Genomic DNA, 17,467 nt, shown 5'->3' with positions numbered 1-17,467 from the left:
GGGTTCTCCCCAAGGTTGCCACTAGATAATACCACACCTTTGTGTTAACTAGAAAAAGTGTGAACTAGAAAAAGTGGGTAGGACGTTGTCCCTTGCCGAGGCTCTAGGCCAAGTGGGTGGGATTTCAGTCCCCTGCTAGCCCTTCAACTGGGCATACTGGGTGTTTAAACATCCATGTTGACTGGTATCACTTCCAGTGGAACTACTAAGAACTACTAAGTAAAATGCACAGAATTTGCAGGTCTATCAGAAGTTCGGTAAAAGCCTTTTTTATTTTTATTTCTTCTGAGACATTTCTGTATTCATCAAGCAAAATGACTTGTCCAAAGTTACTAAAAAACCAGGTGTCAAAGTCGGGTAGGTCTTGAAAATACTCAGACTTTCTTTAGTCCCGCCAAAGATACTCTTCCAAGCATAGAGCTGGAGGAAAAATTACCTCCCTCACTTTACCAAGAGGCAACTTTGTGCCCAAAGTCACAAAACTCGGAATCCCTGGGGGGCTCAGCGGTTGAGCACCTGCCTTAGGCCCAGGTCGCCCCGGGTCCGGGGATCGAGTCCCGCATGGGGCTCCCTGCAGGGAGCCTGCTTCTCTTTCTTCCCATGTCTCTGCCTCTGTGTGTGTGTGTGTGTGTTCCTCATGAATAAATAAGTAGAATCTTTAAAAAAAAAAAAAAAAGTCACAAAACTCTCTGATCAATTCATGTGCTCATTCCTTTGTCCCAGCAGTTCTCGGTCAGGTCCGAGGTCGCTCAAAGGAGAAGCCATACCTCTGGGATACTTTTCCAGATCCCTTTAGAGAAAGGTGCTCGCTTTGCCAGGGACCCTGACTTCTCTTTTTTTTTGTTTTTTTTCTTTTTTAAAAATTTATTTATGAGAGACACACACACACAGAGAGAGAGAGAGAGACAGACACAGGCAGAGGGAGAAGCAGGCTCCGTGCAGGGAGCCCGACGTGGGACTCGATCCCGGGTCCCCAGGATCACATCCCGGGCCAGGGCGGGCTCCAATCCGCTGGGCCATCGGGGCTGCCCCCCTTCTGTTTTTGTTTTTTTCCTGGGCCCTGACTCCTAGTCAAGCAGAGCCTCAACTCCCTCCCCAGGCTCGCAGGGACAATGACCAGGAGAGGGGCCCTCTAGGGCAGCTCAGGTCACGGGGGAAACCAGCTGCTCTTGAGTCCTCTCTGCCGGGGCCGGCTTTCCGTTTCCTCTTTTTTTTTTTTTTTTTTAAGATTTTATTTATTTATTAGAGACGCAGAGAGAGAGAGAGAGGCCGAGACCCAGGCAGAGGGAGGAGCCCGACGCGGGACTCGAACCCGGGTCCCCAGGATCAGGCGGCGCTACCCGCGGAGCCCCGGGGCTGCCGGGATTCCGCCGCCGCCAGCCCGCGCTGCTCGGCGCCCGCCGCTGTCCGCCGGAGCCGGTTGCCAATAAAGTTGTTACAAAGTGACCTTGAGCGCGGGGCCCCCGCCCGCCGCCCGCCTCCTCCATCCGGGTGCCGCGCCGCGGATAAGAGCCAGCCCGCGCCTGCGCGCCCGCGCCGCTCCTTCGACCTCTGCCGCCGCCGCCGCAGCCGCCGCCGGGAAGGTAAGCGGAGGGCGCGAGGGCCGGGCCGGGCCGGGCGGAGCCGCGTCCGGGCGGGACCCCCTCCTTCGGCGGCCCCGGCGTGCCCGGGAGGGCGCCGCGCGCTAAGCCCCTTGCCTCCGCCGCAGGGAAGCGGGACAGGAGCCCACGTCGCCGTCAGCCGGGCCCGCCAGCCGCGCCGCGCCGAGGACCGCACCATGTTGGCCTGCGCCAAGCTCGCCTGCGCCCCCGCTCTGGTGCGTACCCGGCCGGGCCGTCCGCGAGGCTGCGCCCCCCGCCCCCGCCCGCCCTCCTGGTAACCCGGGCGGCCCCCTCCCCGGGTGCGGCGGGGCCGCCGAGGCCTGCGGTCGGGGGCCGCCCGCTGGAGGTCAAGCCCTGGCGGCCCCGGTGCCCGCGCCCCTCCCGGCTGCCCGCTGCCCGCGCCGCGCGGTCGGGGGCTCCCCGAGGCGGGCGCCCGAGGCCTAGGCGGCCCCGCACGTCCCCGCGCCCCGTCTGGAGGTCACACTCGCTGCTGCAGAGGGAGGGACTGCGCCTGGCCCCGCGGGGCGGAGGGAGGTGCTGGACGAGCCCGGCGTCCCAGTCTCCCTGCCTCTGCCTTTATTTCCCGAAGCCTTCAGGGAGGCTTTCGGGGAAGCGAGGGGGTGGGGGCATTTGTCTGACCCACTCAGGTCTCGGTTCCGAAGGGATTCTCCGTGACCTTAGTGGAGTGGACACTCAAGGGCAGCGACGCTGGGCTGCAGTGTCCTCCGCTCAGACGCGTCAGCGACGTGCTCGCCCCGATAGGGAGTCGCTTCGGCTGCTGCTTAGGTGCTATGATGAATGGACCTGTAGGAACGTCTCGGGAGCTGTGGGGCTCCTGTGACCGCTGGGCTGTTGTAAATGACCAGCTTAGAGCAACACTCTTGATAGACTTGTTGCTCCCCTTAAACCTACCAGAGACGGTGCGGGGGTGCTCGTTGCGGTTTTTCTGATCGGAGTGGTGGCATTACGGTAATTGAAATTTTAAAAATGCTTCCTTTTTAACCAGTTGCTTAGAAGTTTTGTTCGGGTTATTACAGATAGATGAAGTAGCACCCTTTAAACTTTAATTTAGCAACTTTAAAATAAAAGTCTTTCGTGCACTGAAAATAACCAAACAGCAAGATAGGAGAACATACAGAAGTCAGGAGCTTTCTGATCAAATTTTTTTTTTTTTTTTTTTTTGCTGGTGGCTTCTTTAGGCCTCATGGTACAAAAAAGGGTTATTGAAATCTTATCTACTCTTAATATTTGGAATGGTTTGTTTTGTTTTTTTTTTCTTTAATAGATCCGAGCTGGATCCAGAGTTGCATACAGACCAATTTCTGCATCAGTGTTATATCGACCAGAGGCTAGGCCTGGAGAGGTAATAGCAGTAATAATAGAAATTAAGTAACCCCACCAAGTAAGTCTTATGGTTTTAATTAAAAGGGAGGAAACCTCACTAGTGAATGGTTTGAAGGCAGTCTTTTTCCAGCCTTATATCCAAAAAATAGTGCAGAGGATAAGCCAATGAAAGAAACTTGGCTGAGTTGGCTAAGCAATACAGTCAGTATATAAATATATATGTACATGTATATACGTATATATATGTATGTATTTATAGTCTTGAGTTACCTATATTTAAGATTATACTAGCTGCAGTTATTGAAAAGCCTACCCTATTAAAAAGCATATTCAAATACACTGTTTTCAACAACCTTATGAGACATAAATTTTGTTAGACCTATTCTACGCTGCAATTATTCTAAGCTCTTGATTTTCCCATTGTGCCACAGCCTCCCATTCAAAATCACAAAATAGAGAAGCAGTTAACATTTGACAGTATAGTAATTAAAATAGCTGATTGTGATTACTGATTTAACCTTTGCCTTATTTCCTTTTCTCTAGCGCTCTACGGTATTTAATGGGGCCCAGAATGGTGTGTCTCAGCGAATCCAAAGGGAGTTTCAGACCAGTGCAATCAGCAGAGACATTGATACTGCTGCCAAATTTATTGGTGCAGGTGCTGCAACAGTGGGAGTGGCTGGTTCTGGTGCTGGTATTGGAACAGTCTTTGGCAGCCTTATCATTGGTTATGCCAGGTACTTTCTATCACCAAATAAACTACTTTAAGAGCATGCTTAACATAGTTGGAAACTTAGAAAACTAGTGAAATAATAATAACTACTTTGTATTAAGTGCCCACTCTGTTTCTTGCCTTGTATTTTGAGGGTTTTGAATGCATGATCTCACTTAACCCTCAAAGTACCCCTTGGAGATCTACTCCAGCTTATTTATGAAGAATGAGCAACACAGAAATTATACTGATTGCACAAGTAGCTAGTAAGTGTCAAATAAATTTTAATTCTAACTTGAGAGTCTACACTTTAAATTATTAAGCTATATTAGGACTGTAGTTAACCACAGTCTTTAAAAGTATCAATTTCCATTTTATTTAAGACCTTATTTCTAAACTGTCAGATCTTAAGTAGTATAGAACATACTTTCACAGGAATAGCAAGTACCTCTGAACCCTTCAAAATGGATGAGGACTAACCATTTATATTGACATCCAGAAATCACTTCCTTACCTTTTCCCCCTATGATTAGGATTGAGGAGAAAGGAATATCAAACAGGCAGAAGCAAAAGAGATCGAGGCAAATACTTTTCCAGGACTTACCAGTTTACAAAGATCTCATACTAGTAATTTGATTTTTTTTTAACATTTACCAAACAATGGAATTCAAATAATATTTCAAAGTAACAATTATATGTGTTGTGTCTCTTTTAGAAACCCTTCGCTGAAGCAGCAGCTGTTTTCATATGCTATCCTGGGATTTGCCTTGTCTGAAGCTATGGGTCTCTTTTGTTTGATGGTTGCTTTCTTGATCTTGTTTGCCATGTAACAGAAATTACTGCTTGAAATGTTGTCATTCATATTAATTACGGATGTAATTCTGTGTATCTTACTGTGACTCCGTAAACTGTACTATTGGTGTCATGGAAATGTACATTATTTCCAAGGTCATTTCATTAAAGATGAAAACTTTAGTTTTTGCTGTTATTTGTACCTACCTAAAGTTAGATCATCACAAAGAAGAATATGCATTCAGGCAGATGCTGTACAAATCAGAGGAAACCACAGCATATGCCCTGTTATGAAAAAGCATATGCCCTGTTATGAAAAAGCCAGTTTGTATGAGATTTCTTTTATACAGTATTCTGCACATTGTAATTTGTAGGGCTTTTGGTTACTTCTATAAAGAAGAAAAATATGTGAGTGTTTTCAGCTTCTGTGAGATACAATTAATTAAACTTAGATAGTTAAGATGGTTTTGTGTTTTTAAGGCCTAATAGGAATTTCGATACCTGGGAGCAGAATTGCCTTCCAAGACTAACTTGGCTGGTCCTACACAGCTAAATCTAAAAATAAATCCTGTCCGCTTTTTAGGAATTGAAGCCTTGTTAGACTATGTTTCGGGGTGGTTTTTGCTATTCAGTCTCAACATTAAGTAATTAAGTGTCTATAACAAAGTATTGAGTTTCTAGGAAGAAAATCTCATTAGCAGCTAGTTAACTATTAAGTGGCAAAGTCAGGATCCAGATTCAGACCTTCCTTAATTCTAAAGCCCTTACTTTTTTATTTTCTATGTTTATGTAAAGCATGAAAAAGGAAAAGCTCATTTGGGAGAAATTTTATTTTGGAAAAGCACAAAATTGAAGCATAATCTTAGTGTTGTAGGCTTGAAAAGAGGAAAGGTATGGTGGGTATGGAGTAGATGAGGATAAAACAAGTGCAGAGCCACAGTAAGAACCCAGCTCCAGGTAGTACCATAAATTTGTATTAAGTTTTGTTAACCTAGTTTTATGACTCCTCAGCAATGTTAACACAAACTGATAGAGAATGGTGATGGTTATCAAGACTGGTTACTGACAAAAAGAAATGACAGGTCAAAGGAGCTCTAAGCAGACAGCAAGCAAGCACATTTTTCAACAGCTAACCTATGAGCTTCAAACTCAGGAATGAGTAAAACCACAATAGGAGGAGTGGTAAGTTGGAATAAAAGAGAGAGTTCAAGGGTATTGTGGGAAGCACCAGAAAGAGAGATTCCCACCTAAACAACAATTGTACTGTCCAAATCTATTTTAAGTATATTGGGACTCTATCGAAGGCTTGTAACTTCCAGAAGAAGGCTTGAACTGTAAATTGGGGTTAATGTAATTTCAGGTCTTCATAGAATAGCAGCTGCCACCCCTCAGCCCTAGGCCCAGGGCAGGCTGCTATGCACATCTTCCTGGAGCAGCTTCATACAGCTTTCTGGAGCCAGGGTAAGCAAAAAGAACCATGTCCTCCAAATGCTGGTTATCAATGCTTTGATCACTGATTGCTACTTCTGATTACAGGAGTGTAGATAAAGAAGAGAGTGGCCATTGTTGCTGTACCTCCCCTCATTGTTGCAACCGCCTTCCCCTATAGCTGAAGTGACTTCAGGGAAAGGCATCCATTTCCCCCTTTTATCTTTTTCCCCTTTTGGGGAACTGGATGCTAAAGACTAGGACATTTAAAAGTAACTGCATATATACTGGGAAAATTTGAAAGTGACCACTCATACCTAAGAAAAGACTCAGAAAAGACCTGAAAGGGATCCCTGGGTGGCGCAGCGGTTTGGCGCCTGTCTTTGGCCCAGGGCGCCATCCTGGAGACCCGGGATCGAGTCCCACGTCGGGCTCCTGGTGCATGGAGCCTGCTTCTCCCTCTGCCTATGTCTCTGCCTCTCTCTCTCTCTCTGACTATCATAAATAAAAATAAAAAAAAAAAATAAAAAAAAGACCTGAAAAAATATTAAGTTTAAATATCAACTAATCCTTGATACAGAGACAGTGTACAACCAAAAAATAATAAAATAAAAAATAAACCCTAGGGAAGGTGGGTAATCTGATTGCCAGAGATACCATATTATTCGGACGTCTAGTTTGCAACAAAAAAAATCACAAGATGTTCAAAAAACAGGAAAGTATGGCCCATTCAAAGAGAAAAGAAACAATCTTGCTAAAAAAGGCCTGATAGCAGATCTCCTACACAAAGACTATTAAACAATCATCTTAAAGATGATCAAAGAACTAAAGAGAGAGTTTAAAATATGATGTACCAACTTACTTATTTCAAAACATCCTACAGAGCTGCAGTAATCAAAACAGTGTTAGTGGCATAAAGATAGAATAAACCAATGAAATAGGGGATCCCCAGGTGGCTCAGTGGTTTAGCACCTGCCTCTGGCCCAGGCCTGATCCTGGACCTGGGATCGAGTCCCACGTCTGGCTCCCTGCATGGAGCCTGCTGCTTTCTCCCTTTGCCTGTGTCTCTGCCTCTCCCTCTCTCTCTCTCTGTCTCTCTTGAATAAATAAAATTTTTTTAAAGATTTATTTATTTATTTATGATAGACACACAGAGGCAGAGACACAGGAGGAGGGAGAAGCAGGCTCCATGCCAGGACCCCAACGCAGGACTCAATCCCTGGACTCCAGGATCACGCTCTGGGCCAAAGGCAGGCGCTAAACCGCTGAGCCACCCAGGGATCCCCTGAATAAATTAATTTTTTAAAAAAGTAAACCAATGAAATAGAATAGAAATAAATACTTGCATGTATAGTCCAATAATTTTTTTTTGAGATTCTATTTATTTACTCATGCTAGTGAGAGAGGCAGGCTCCATGGATGTGGAAGCTGGATGTGGGACTCCATCCTGGGACTCCGGGATCACACCCTGAGCCAAAGGCAGGCACACTCCACCACTGAGCCACCCAGGCATCCCTGGTCCAATAATTTTTGACAGGAGGGTCCAGAAATGATAGCCTTTTCAACAAATGGTGCCTGGAAAACTGGTTATTCACATGCAAAAGAATGAAGTTGGACCCTTAGCTAATAACAAAAATTAACAAAAATGGATCAAAGACTTAAATGTAAGACCTAAAATTACAAATCTTTTAGAAGAAAACAGGGCAAAACCTTCAGGACGCTGAATTTGGCAATGATTCCTTGGATACAACACCAAAGATACAGGGGAAAAAATTTTAGATAAATTGAATATGAAAGTTACAATATTGTGCAATAAAAGACACGGTCAACAGAGTAAAAAGCCCACAAAATGGAAGAAAATATTTGCAAATCCTGTATGTGATAAGGGATTAATATCCACAATATATGGAGAAGTCCTAAAACTCAACAATGAAAACAATTTAAAAATGGTCAAAGGACTTAGACATTTCTCTGAAGATATGCAAATGGTTGACAAGTACATGAAAAGATGCTCACTATTACTAATCATTAGGGAAATGTAAATCAAAGCTACAATGAGATACAACTTCACACCCTGCAGTATGGCAACTATAAAAGCAAAAGTGTTGGCGAGGATATAGGGGAATTGGAACCCTTGTGCACTGTTTAATTTTTTTTTTTTAATTTTTATTTATTTATGATAGTCACAGAGAGAGAGAGAGAGAGAGGCAGAGACATAGGCAGAGGGAGAAGCAGGCTCCATGCACCGGGAGCCTGATGTGGGATTCGATCCCGGGTCTCCAGGATCGCGCCCTGGGCCAAAGGCAGGCGCCAAACCGCTGCGCCACCCAGGGATCCCCCTTGTGCACTGTTGGTAGGAATGTAAAATGGTACAGCTGCTGTGGAAAACAGTATGGTGGTTCCTCAAAAAGTTAAAGATAGAATTGCCATATGATCTAACAATTCCACTTAAAGGAGTATATACCCCAAAAACCGAAAGCAAGGTTTTAAAGAGTTATTTGTACACTCATGTTCTCAGCAGCATTAATATAGCTAAACTATGGAAGCAAACCAAGTATCCATTGATGATGGATGAATGGTATAAGCAAAATGTGGTATATACATGCAGTAGAATATTCTTTATTCTTAAAAAGGAAAGAAATTCTGATACTACAATGTGGATGAACCCTGAGGACATTATGCTAAGTGAGACAAACCTTTCACGAAATGACAAAATAGTGTATGATTCCACTTAGGTAGAGTAGTCAAAATCATAGAGATTAGAATTGTGGTTGCGAGGGGCTGGATGGAAAGAAGGGGGGGGCTTCTAGTTTAACAAGAAAAGTTTGTTTCATGAAATGAAAAGATATAAACATGGATGGTAATGATGGTTGCATAACATTATGAATGTATTTTTTTTAAGTAATCTCTATACCTAACATGGGGCTCAAACTCAGAACTCCATGATCAAGTCACATGCTTTTCCAAATGAGCCAGCCAGGTGCTCCTCATGAATGTATTTAATATCACTGAAAATATATATTTAAAATGGTTAAGATGGTAAATTTTGTTACATGTATTTTGTGAAAATAAAATAGAGGGCAGCCCCGGTGGCGCAGCAGTTTAGCGCTGCCTGCAGCCCGGGGTGTGATCCTGGGGACCTGGGATCGAGTCCCATGTCGGGCTGCCTGCATGGAGCCTGCTTCTCCCTCTGCCTGTGTCTGCCTCTCTCTCTCTCTCAATAAATAAAAAATAAATAAATAAGTAAGTAAATAAATAAATAGAATGGTCAAGGGCCCAGGAAGTACAATAAAGTTGAAGATCCATTTCAATAAGAGCCAATAAATAGTCAAGAAATAAAAAGAACTTCAAAGTTCAAGCTCTTGGAGGTAAGGTAGGTCTAAGGAACGATAAAAATTTCCTGAGCAGCTCAAGTTGGTTGGAAATGAATGTCACTAAAGTTAAGTTTAAAGAACGATTATAGATAAATGGGAAATATCATTTGAGAACCAAAAAATATATATTCATGTTTCTGCTGTAAGTTTTAAATTCTATTTAGTAATTTTAGCCAACGTGGTTTGGTTTGGATGTTAAATGTTTGGGAAAAGAAAATATCAGGGCAGCCCTGGTGGCGCAGCGGTTTAGCGCCGCCTGCAGCCTAGGGCGTGATCCTGGAGACTTGGGATCGAGTCCCACGTTGGGCTCCCTGCATGGAGCCCGCTTCTCTCTCTGCTTCTCTCTCTCTCTGAATGAATAAATAAATAAATCTAATTAAAAAAAATATCAATACTATCCTCTGCAAAGCCTTTTAAATATGTGATTTCTATATCTGAAATTATGAGTTGAAGTCTCTACATGCTGAGCATATATTAATTTAGTACTTTTATGGTATTACTCTATTGATAATAGGGACTTAAAACCTAAATACAAAGTCCATCAATTACTTGCCCAAGTCTTTATTTCTTAAGATTTTATTTGAGAGAGAGAGCAGGAGCAGTTGGGAGAGGAAGAAGCAGGCTCCCTGCTGAGCAGAGAGCCCGATGTAGGGCTCCATCCCAGGACCCCGGGATCATGACCTGAGCCAAAGACAGCTGCTTAACCAACTGACCCACCCAGGTGCCCCTGCCCAATTCTTTACATTATTAGGGCCAATAATTTTTTTTCAGAGCTATTACCATCCTCCTCTGCCTCAACAAACATGGCAGTTGGACTCTGTCTCTGCCAATAGCAACATTATGCCTTAGCTTGCTCTGGTGTACAGAGAGTTAATAAGTAGTAGTCAAAACTTGTGATAGTATAGGATTTATAAGCAGTATCATTTTTACAGATTTTTTAAAAAGTAGATAGCATGGGGATCCCTGGGTGGCGCAGCGGTTTGGCGCCTGCCTTTGGCTCAGGGCGTGATCCTGGAGACCCGGGATCGAATCCCACATCGGGCTCCTGGTGCATGGAGCCTGCTTCTCCCTCTGCCTGTGTCTCTGCCTCTCTCTCTTTCTCTGTGACTATCATAAATAAATAAAAATTAAAAAAAAAAAAAAGTAGATAGCATGAGTTTGTTTATATTCTTCTTTTCCCTCCACCCACCCATATCCTACTCTCTTCTCACACCACACATACACAGAAGCTCACCTGTACATTCTTTTATAGGCTTTCTGGCATTGTGTATATCACAATATACTACAGCATTGCTACTCAAAGTGAGGTCCGAGGATCATCAGTGTTGGCATCACTTGGGAGCTTGTCAGAGATATAGGTTCTAGAGCTTCACACACAATTTTCTGAATCAGAATCTGAATTTTAGCAAGGATTGCATGTGATTTGTATATACGTTAAGTTTTGAGGGCAATGTACTAGAATACAATTCCCCATATGCCTTCACTCAGGCTCCTTATCTTTTAAAAAGCTATCAACTCATTAATTGGGCAGCTCTCTGCCCCACCCCTTTTGGAATGTATTGCTAACCCAGTGATTCTGAAAGTGTGGTCTGAAAACTTCTGAGGGCCCTTAGAACCTTTCATGGGGTTCACAAGGTCTTCGCTCTTCCACTTACGTAGCTGCATGAGGCTAGACTGTCATCAGAACTTCAGCCCAAACAACATATTGCAACAGATCAAGTACAGAAATAGATACAGCTACTATTTTTTGAAGTTTTTTTTTTTATTTATTTATGATACAGAGAAGAGAGAGGCAGAGATACAGGCAGAGGGAGAGGGAGAACCAGGCTCCACGCACCGGCAGCCCGACGTGGGATTCGATCCCGGGTCTCCAGGATCTGGCCCTGGGCCAAAGGCAGGCGCTAAACCGCTGCGCCACCCAGGGATCCCAGATACAGCTACTATTAAGTGTGACACTGTTATTTACAAAAGTGAAAACAATGCCATTATTCTATTTTTTTGGTAATACTTTTGTTTTGGAAAATATAGTTACTCTCCAAAAAAATGCTATTTATGTTAACATGGAGTGCACGGGCCCAAAATAAAAAATTAGAACCACTGTCTAATCTGTCAATGAGAAAACAGACTCCAATATAGCATTTCACTTTCAACTTTATAGAAACCTCAGTTTTGTAAATTGAGGGTAACCCTCTATTCCTAGGTCACATCCTTTCAGCTATCAATCTATTTATAATCTCTAAAATCTCACATTCCTAGTAAGAATCTGCACTTCTTTTTCCTGAATGAAGCAAGTAATCTATCTCCTCTCAGATGTTTAGTAACTTAGAGCTGCTTTTTCAAGGGAGCTTAACTACTGAAGAGAAGAATTGACCTAAGATCAATTGGGACTCACAAATCCGAGGGCTTTTGATTGTTCTGTTCGCACGAGCTAACATCCTACAACTGATGTTGGCAGAGACTCCTAAGAGGACTAACCGTTGTTGGCAGTGGCTGCTTTTTAAAAAAGTATTTAGTCAGCATTTCCCAGCCTTGGAGATTCCAGGATCTGCTCCTCTTACAGGAGAGTCCCAGGGTTTGCCTTCTCAAATAGTTTACACGGTTTGGCTGCATCTCTGAGATGAACAGCTCAATATTATTCTCTCAAGACTTTTACCTAAAGTCCAGCTCAAAGTATTTATCTACCTCTCTAGAGATATCTAAAACATCTTTAGCTCTCAAGATCCCTAAAGTTGTACAAAAGGAGTAAGCTTATAATAATGTATGTTATCACATTTCTGCTTTGGGTCTCCATAGCACTACTGTTTAAATTATCTTACTGTTTATAAATGTGTTGTGACACCCCTCCTCTCTCACAAAAGTCTCCTTAGGACTGTGTCTTGTTTATAGTTGTAGCTGCAGGGCCAGAACAGTGCCTGGCATGTGCATGCTTAATAAATATTGATATTTTATGAGTAGTGAACTATATAGAAACGGAGCATTAGGTTAACAGTTAACCTAAGAGGCTGTCTCCAAGGTGAGAATGTAACTGGAAAGAGCAAGGTATTAGTTTAGGGCCTAGGAGGGTCCATATGACAAGGCCTTTCTTAGTTTCTGGCATAAGGAATTCATGGCTTTGGTATTATGTGGGCCACAGGTTGACAGACTAGTTATGGGGAGTCATCAAGGGTAGACACTGGAATGCCAGACAAAATTTTTTGCCCTAGGAGTGGTCCTGTCTACCTGTACTGGTAATTTAATTGTGTGTGGAAAGCTAAGTATGATGATGATAAACCCTTTTTCTAGTGAGTGGGGTAAGAAGTAGAAGGAGGCATTGATATGAAGGATGGAAAGTAGACCCTTAAATTCCATTCTCTCTCTTTGGACTGGTCTCACTGAAGCTGAAATGAGCTAATGTACAATTTGAAGATAAATAGAACTCTCTAATTTTTTCCCCATAATGCCATACATAGTTAATTACAAACTCTTTTGAGACCCAAAGACGGGGTGGGAAGTGGACAAGGACCTTCCTTGTACTTGGAATGTTCTGAATGGAAATTTTCATAGTGAGACCAGATGCTGAAAGGTTAACTACAACATAGGCCATTTCAGGGATGTGCAGGAAAACACCAGGTTGTCAGAGGGAAGGAAAGATCTGCCAGGAGGCAGAAGCTACCAAAAAAATCAACTAAAATGTCTAGCGCCATGCTGTCCTCATCTCATCACTCTGTACTGGGCTGCATCTTGAGGATTACCTGTGAAAATGTAGAGGCTTTCTCTAAGTCCAATCCAAACATAAGGAATGCCCTGGAGCATGCTGTTTTGTTTAGCTACAAACTGAAACTATGTCTTACAAATTAAATCTTTCTTTTCACCCTATTTTTCATATATACATATTTGTATATTTATATACTACATATAAGCGTATATACACTGGAGCATGGTTTTAGTTGAATTCTGAAGAAACGTTGCAGATTAATGGATTAACAACCACATAATAGCTTCTGAACAAGGTGGAGATTCCACATTCTGTGGCATTTGGAAGGTTTTGAGAACATTCAGAGGCCTCCATTGTTTCTTGCAGTATGTAATAATGGACATTTCTGTGGTAGAAATAGTTTTCTTCAAATAGCCTCTTGTATCTAAGGGATACCAATTTTATTCAGAAGTCATGCTGGGTTCTTAAAGGAGATTTACCAGATCCTCACTAATTTTCTTAGGAGTCAAGTTGGCTAGACGCATGTGTGGAATGATGAGACAGGCAAAGAAGGGATCCAGAACAAATTTCCTGCACTTGCAGAAGAGAAGATTGTAGAAAATTTTAGGGTTGTAGAGAATCTTAGGGCTATTAGAGGATATTGAGGAATGAGGAAAAAAAATTGAAAAGCAAAGCATTTTATGAAGATATGGATAGTGAGACAAGTTCATGAGATCAGAACCAAAAATAAGAACTACATTCATTTTGTCTAAGCAGAATGTTATCTCCATTTGTGGAAAAGTTATAGTAAAGGAACTGTTGTGGAACTATGAATATGTAAAATAAGACACTTTCTAACCACCAGGTTGCCAACAAGCACATGGAACAGATTTACATCCTTTCCACCTGTTTCTTTCCTGTGATCTCCTTCATTTTTTCTCATTTGTTTACTTTTTAAAAAAGAAAAGTAGCTAAAACTGCTTTCTTGCAACAGAGTACTATTTATATTTCTAAATAATAATTCTCTCTTCTATGAGGACTCCTGAAAGATTTTCTTTAAAGTAACATGTTCCTCAGGGTGCCTGGGTGGCTCATCAGTTCAGCATCTGCCTTCAGCTCAGATCATGATCTCAGGGGCCTAGAACTAAGCCCCACATTGGGCTCTCTGCTCAGCAGCAAGTCTGCTTCTCCATCTCCCTCTGATTTCTCTCACTCTCTCTCAAATAAATAAACAAAATCTTTAAAAACATAACATGTTCCTGTAGTCCAATATGTAGATACTTAGCTACTTGACAACAGACTGGAAAAGTAGGGATGTGGAGAAATTTAAAACTAAACCTATTGTCAATTGAAAATAATTCATTCACAACTGGAGAAAAGAATTTCAAATTTTTGATATAAGTGAATGGAAAATAATTGTTTTAAGAAAATCTAATTGAGGGATCCCTGGGTGGCGCAGCGGTTTGGCGCTTGCCTTTGGCCCGGGGCACGATCCTGGAGACCCAGGATCGAATCCCGCGTCGGGCTCCCTGCATGGAGCCTGCTTCTCCCTCTACCTGTGTCTCTGCCTCTCTGTCTCTCTCTGTGTAACTATCATGAATAAATAAATAAAATCTTTAAAAAAAAAAAAAGAAAATCTAATTGATGTAAACTTTTTTTTAAAAGATTATATTTGTTTATTCATGAGAGAACAGAGAGAGAGAGAGAGAGAGAGAGGCAGAGACACAGGCAGAGGGAGAAGCAGGCTTCATGCAGGGAGCCGGAGGTGGGACTTGATCCCAGGTCTCCAGGATCAGGCCCTGGGCTGAAGGCGCCGCTAAACCACTGAGCCACCCGGGCTGCCCACAAATTTCTTTGGAAACGCCATAACATTTTTAAAAATATTTTATTTTAATTCAATTTGCCAACATATAGTATAACACCCAGTGTTCATCTCATCACCTGCCCTCTAGTGCTGGTCACCCAGTTACCCCATCCCCCCACTTTCTCCCCTTCTGCAACCCTTTGTTTCCCAGAGTTAGTAATCTCATGGTTTGTCTTCCTAATTTTTCCCCACTCAGTTTTCCTCCTTTCCCTTATGTTCCTTTTCACTATTTCTTATATTCCACGTATTAGTGAAACCATATGATGGTCTTTCTCCGATTGACTTAGCATAATACCCTCCAGTTCCATCTGCATCGGAGCAAATGGTAGGTATTCATCCTTTCTGATGGTTAATATTCCATTGTATATATAAACCACATCTTCTTTTTTAAAGATTTTATTTATTTATTCATGAGAGACACAGAGAGAGAGAGAGAGAGAGAGACAGGCAGAGGGAGAAGCAGGCCCCATGCACGGAGCCGGATGTGGGCCTCGATCCTGGATCTCCGGGATCACAGCCCAGCTGAAGGCAGCGCTAAACCGCTGAGCCACTAGGGCTGCCCTAGACCACATCTTCTTTATCCATCCATCAATGGACACCGAGGATCCTTCCACAGTTTGGCTACTGTGGACATTGCTCCTGTGAACATTGGGGTGCAAGTGTCCTATCCTTTCATTACATCTGTATCTTTGGGCTAAATACCCAATAGTGCGATTGCTGGGTCATAGGGTAGCTCTATTTTTAACCTTCTTGAGAACCTCCACACTGTTTTCTGAAGTGGCTGCACCAACCTGCATTCTCGAAATGCCAAAACATTGAAAGTTCTTTTTCTCAGAGAATTAGGCATTTTGAGAGATGGAGTGAAGAAGTACCATTTTAGTGAATACATACTTGACCTAACAACTTGTGATTTGTCAATTTCACATCCTGCCCATTATCATATTTAGTGTCAGTAATCTGACCTGCTGAGGTTTAACTGATATAATTTGTGCTATGTGACTCAAACACTACCACAATTCTAATACTAGATAGGACTAGTACTTTTATTTTATTTTATTTTATTTTATTTTATTTTATTTTATTTTATTTTATTTATTTTAAATTAGGATCTATGATCCAGACTTTTTTTTTTTTAAGGTTTTATTTATTTATTCATGATAGAGAGAGAGAGAGAGAGAGGCAGAGACACAGGCAGAGGGAGAAGCAGGCTCCATGCCAGGAGCCCGACGTGGGACTCGATCCCGGGGACTCCAGGATTGCGCCCTGGGCCAAGGGCAGGCACCAAACCGCTGAGCCACCCAGGGATCCCCAGTACTTTCATTTTAATTTGGGACGTGAATAGTGTTAATATTCTGGCTTCTTTTTGGTCTCTTGAATAATGAAATTAGTTTTTTTTTAAGATTTTATTTATTAAATTTAAAAAATTTTTAAAGATTTATTTATTTATTCATGAGAGAGAGAGAGAGAGGTAGAGACACAGGCTGAGAGAGAGAAGCAGGCTCCATGCAGGGAGCCTATGTGGGACTTGATTCTAGGTCTCTAGGATCATACCCTGGGCCGACGGCAGGCGCCAAACCACAGAGCCACCCGGGCTGCCCAGTGAAATTAGTTTTAAAAGACGAGTGAGTTGGCTCACATACGTGTACACAGGCCAGAAACCTGCTAAAATGTTCAGTGCCATGAGAATTTCACTTTTATGCCAGATACCATTATTAAACTGCAAATTAACTTTTCAAATACGATACCCCACAAACTTCCAATAATTTCAGTTTCACTTTGACTTGGATGTTTGAGAGTGCATTTTACATTAATACACAAACTTTACTCATAACTTGTCATAGACTAGAAGTCATATAATACATGAAAAACCAAGGCACTGAGAAAATCTAACTTTAAAGAAATCATTATAACAAATGTTTGTGGGAGCCCTTGATCATACTTTCCATTGTGTCCATTTATTGAACAATCAATATCCCCACACTTGACGTCGAAATATTTAAGTTATATAAAGAATCATAGAGCAACATTAAAAAATATTTTCAGTACTATTCTTTGTGTTTTCATGAGTGTATCTGTGTCGACTGCAGAACAGAAAATATGGTATCTTTTGTCCCTCAAGTTAAATTAATCAAATGGTCTCCCTTCTCTAACTCTTTTTTAAACAGCTACTTTCAAAGCTTGACAGACATTTCTTTGTCATCGTAGCAACCTAGTGAGCACTGGCTAGTATTATGAGAAGAGAGCCATTTCTAGTCCATATTCTAATTTGGTGTTCTTCGGTCCCCAGTAAAGGTTACTAAGGAGTTGATGTTTTAAAAGTTTGAAATTATCTGCATTAAAGGTGATACGTTTAAAATCTGTAACTACTAAGTAAAGGGAAATTGATAGAATACACCTTCCTAAGGAAGATTTTCTCTTGCAAGCAACTCCTTGAGCTGTTTCAACTTACAGTTATATAGTGGGGGGCGCTGCATTTCATATCCTTCCGGGTACCAGGCGTTCAGGAGCCGGAACAACCAATATCAGCGATAGCTTCGTAAAATTTGAACAAATGCCATCCAAAGGCTTTTTCATTTCTTTGTAAAACTGACTTTTTTTTTTTTTGCAAAACTGACACTTTTTTTTTCTTTTCTTTTCTTTTTGCAAAACTGACTTCTCTTGGGACTCCCGGGTGGCTCA

The 17,467-nt window shown here is 42.2% G+C and overlaps 1 protein-coding gene and 1 long non-coding RNA gene across 10 annotated transcripts in view; one reads left to right on the top strand and one right to left on the bottom strand.

The window, feature by feature from the left end:
- The window catches only part of LOC112668137 (uncharacterized), a 103,175-nt gene that overhangs the window by 16,868 nt on the left and 68,840 nt on the right, over window positions 1-17,467 (bottom strand). The window lies entirely within an intron of this gene.
- ATP5MC3 (ATP synthase membrane subunit c locus 3) lies at window positions 1,460-4,632 on the top strand. Of its 2 annotated transcripts, none has more exons than XM_025460268.3 (5): window positions 1,460-1,583; window positions 1,709-1,816; window positions 2,887-2,964; window positions 3,489-3,682; window positions 4,373-4,632. In XM_025460268.3, exons 2-5 carry the CDS (start codon window positions 1,778-1,780, stop codon window positions 4,485-4,487), a joined length of 426 nt encoding a protein of 141 aa, XP_025316053.1. In that variant the 5' UTR covers window positions 1,460-1,583; window positions 1,709-1,777; the 3' UTR covers window positions 4,488-4,632. The 2 variants fall into 2 exon arrangements, with proteins under 2 accessions (XP_025316053.1, XP_048962030.1); XM_049106073.1 differs by having other exon boundaries at window positions 1,525-1,583; window positions 1,714-1,816.

The sequence above is a fragment of the Canis lupus genome, chromosome 36 (assembly GCF_003254725.2).
Source record: "Canis lupus dingo isolate Sandy chromosome 36, ASM325472v2, whole genome shotgun sequence".
NCBI classification, from domain to species: domain Eukaryota; kingdom Metazoa; phylum Chordata; class Mammalia; order Carnivora; family Canidae; genus Canis; species Canis lupus.
The sequence above is the reverse complement of the archived record's forward strand: the minus strand, read 5'-3'. Positions and strand labels throughout refer to the sequence as shown.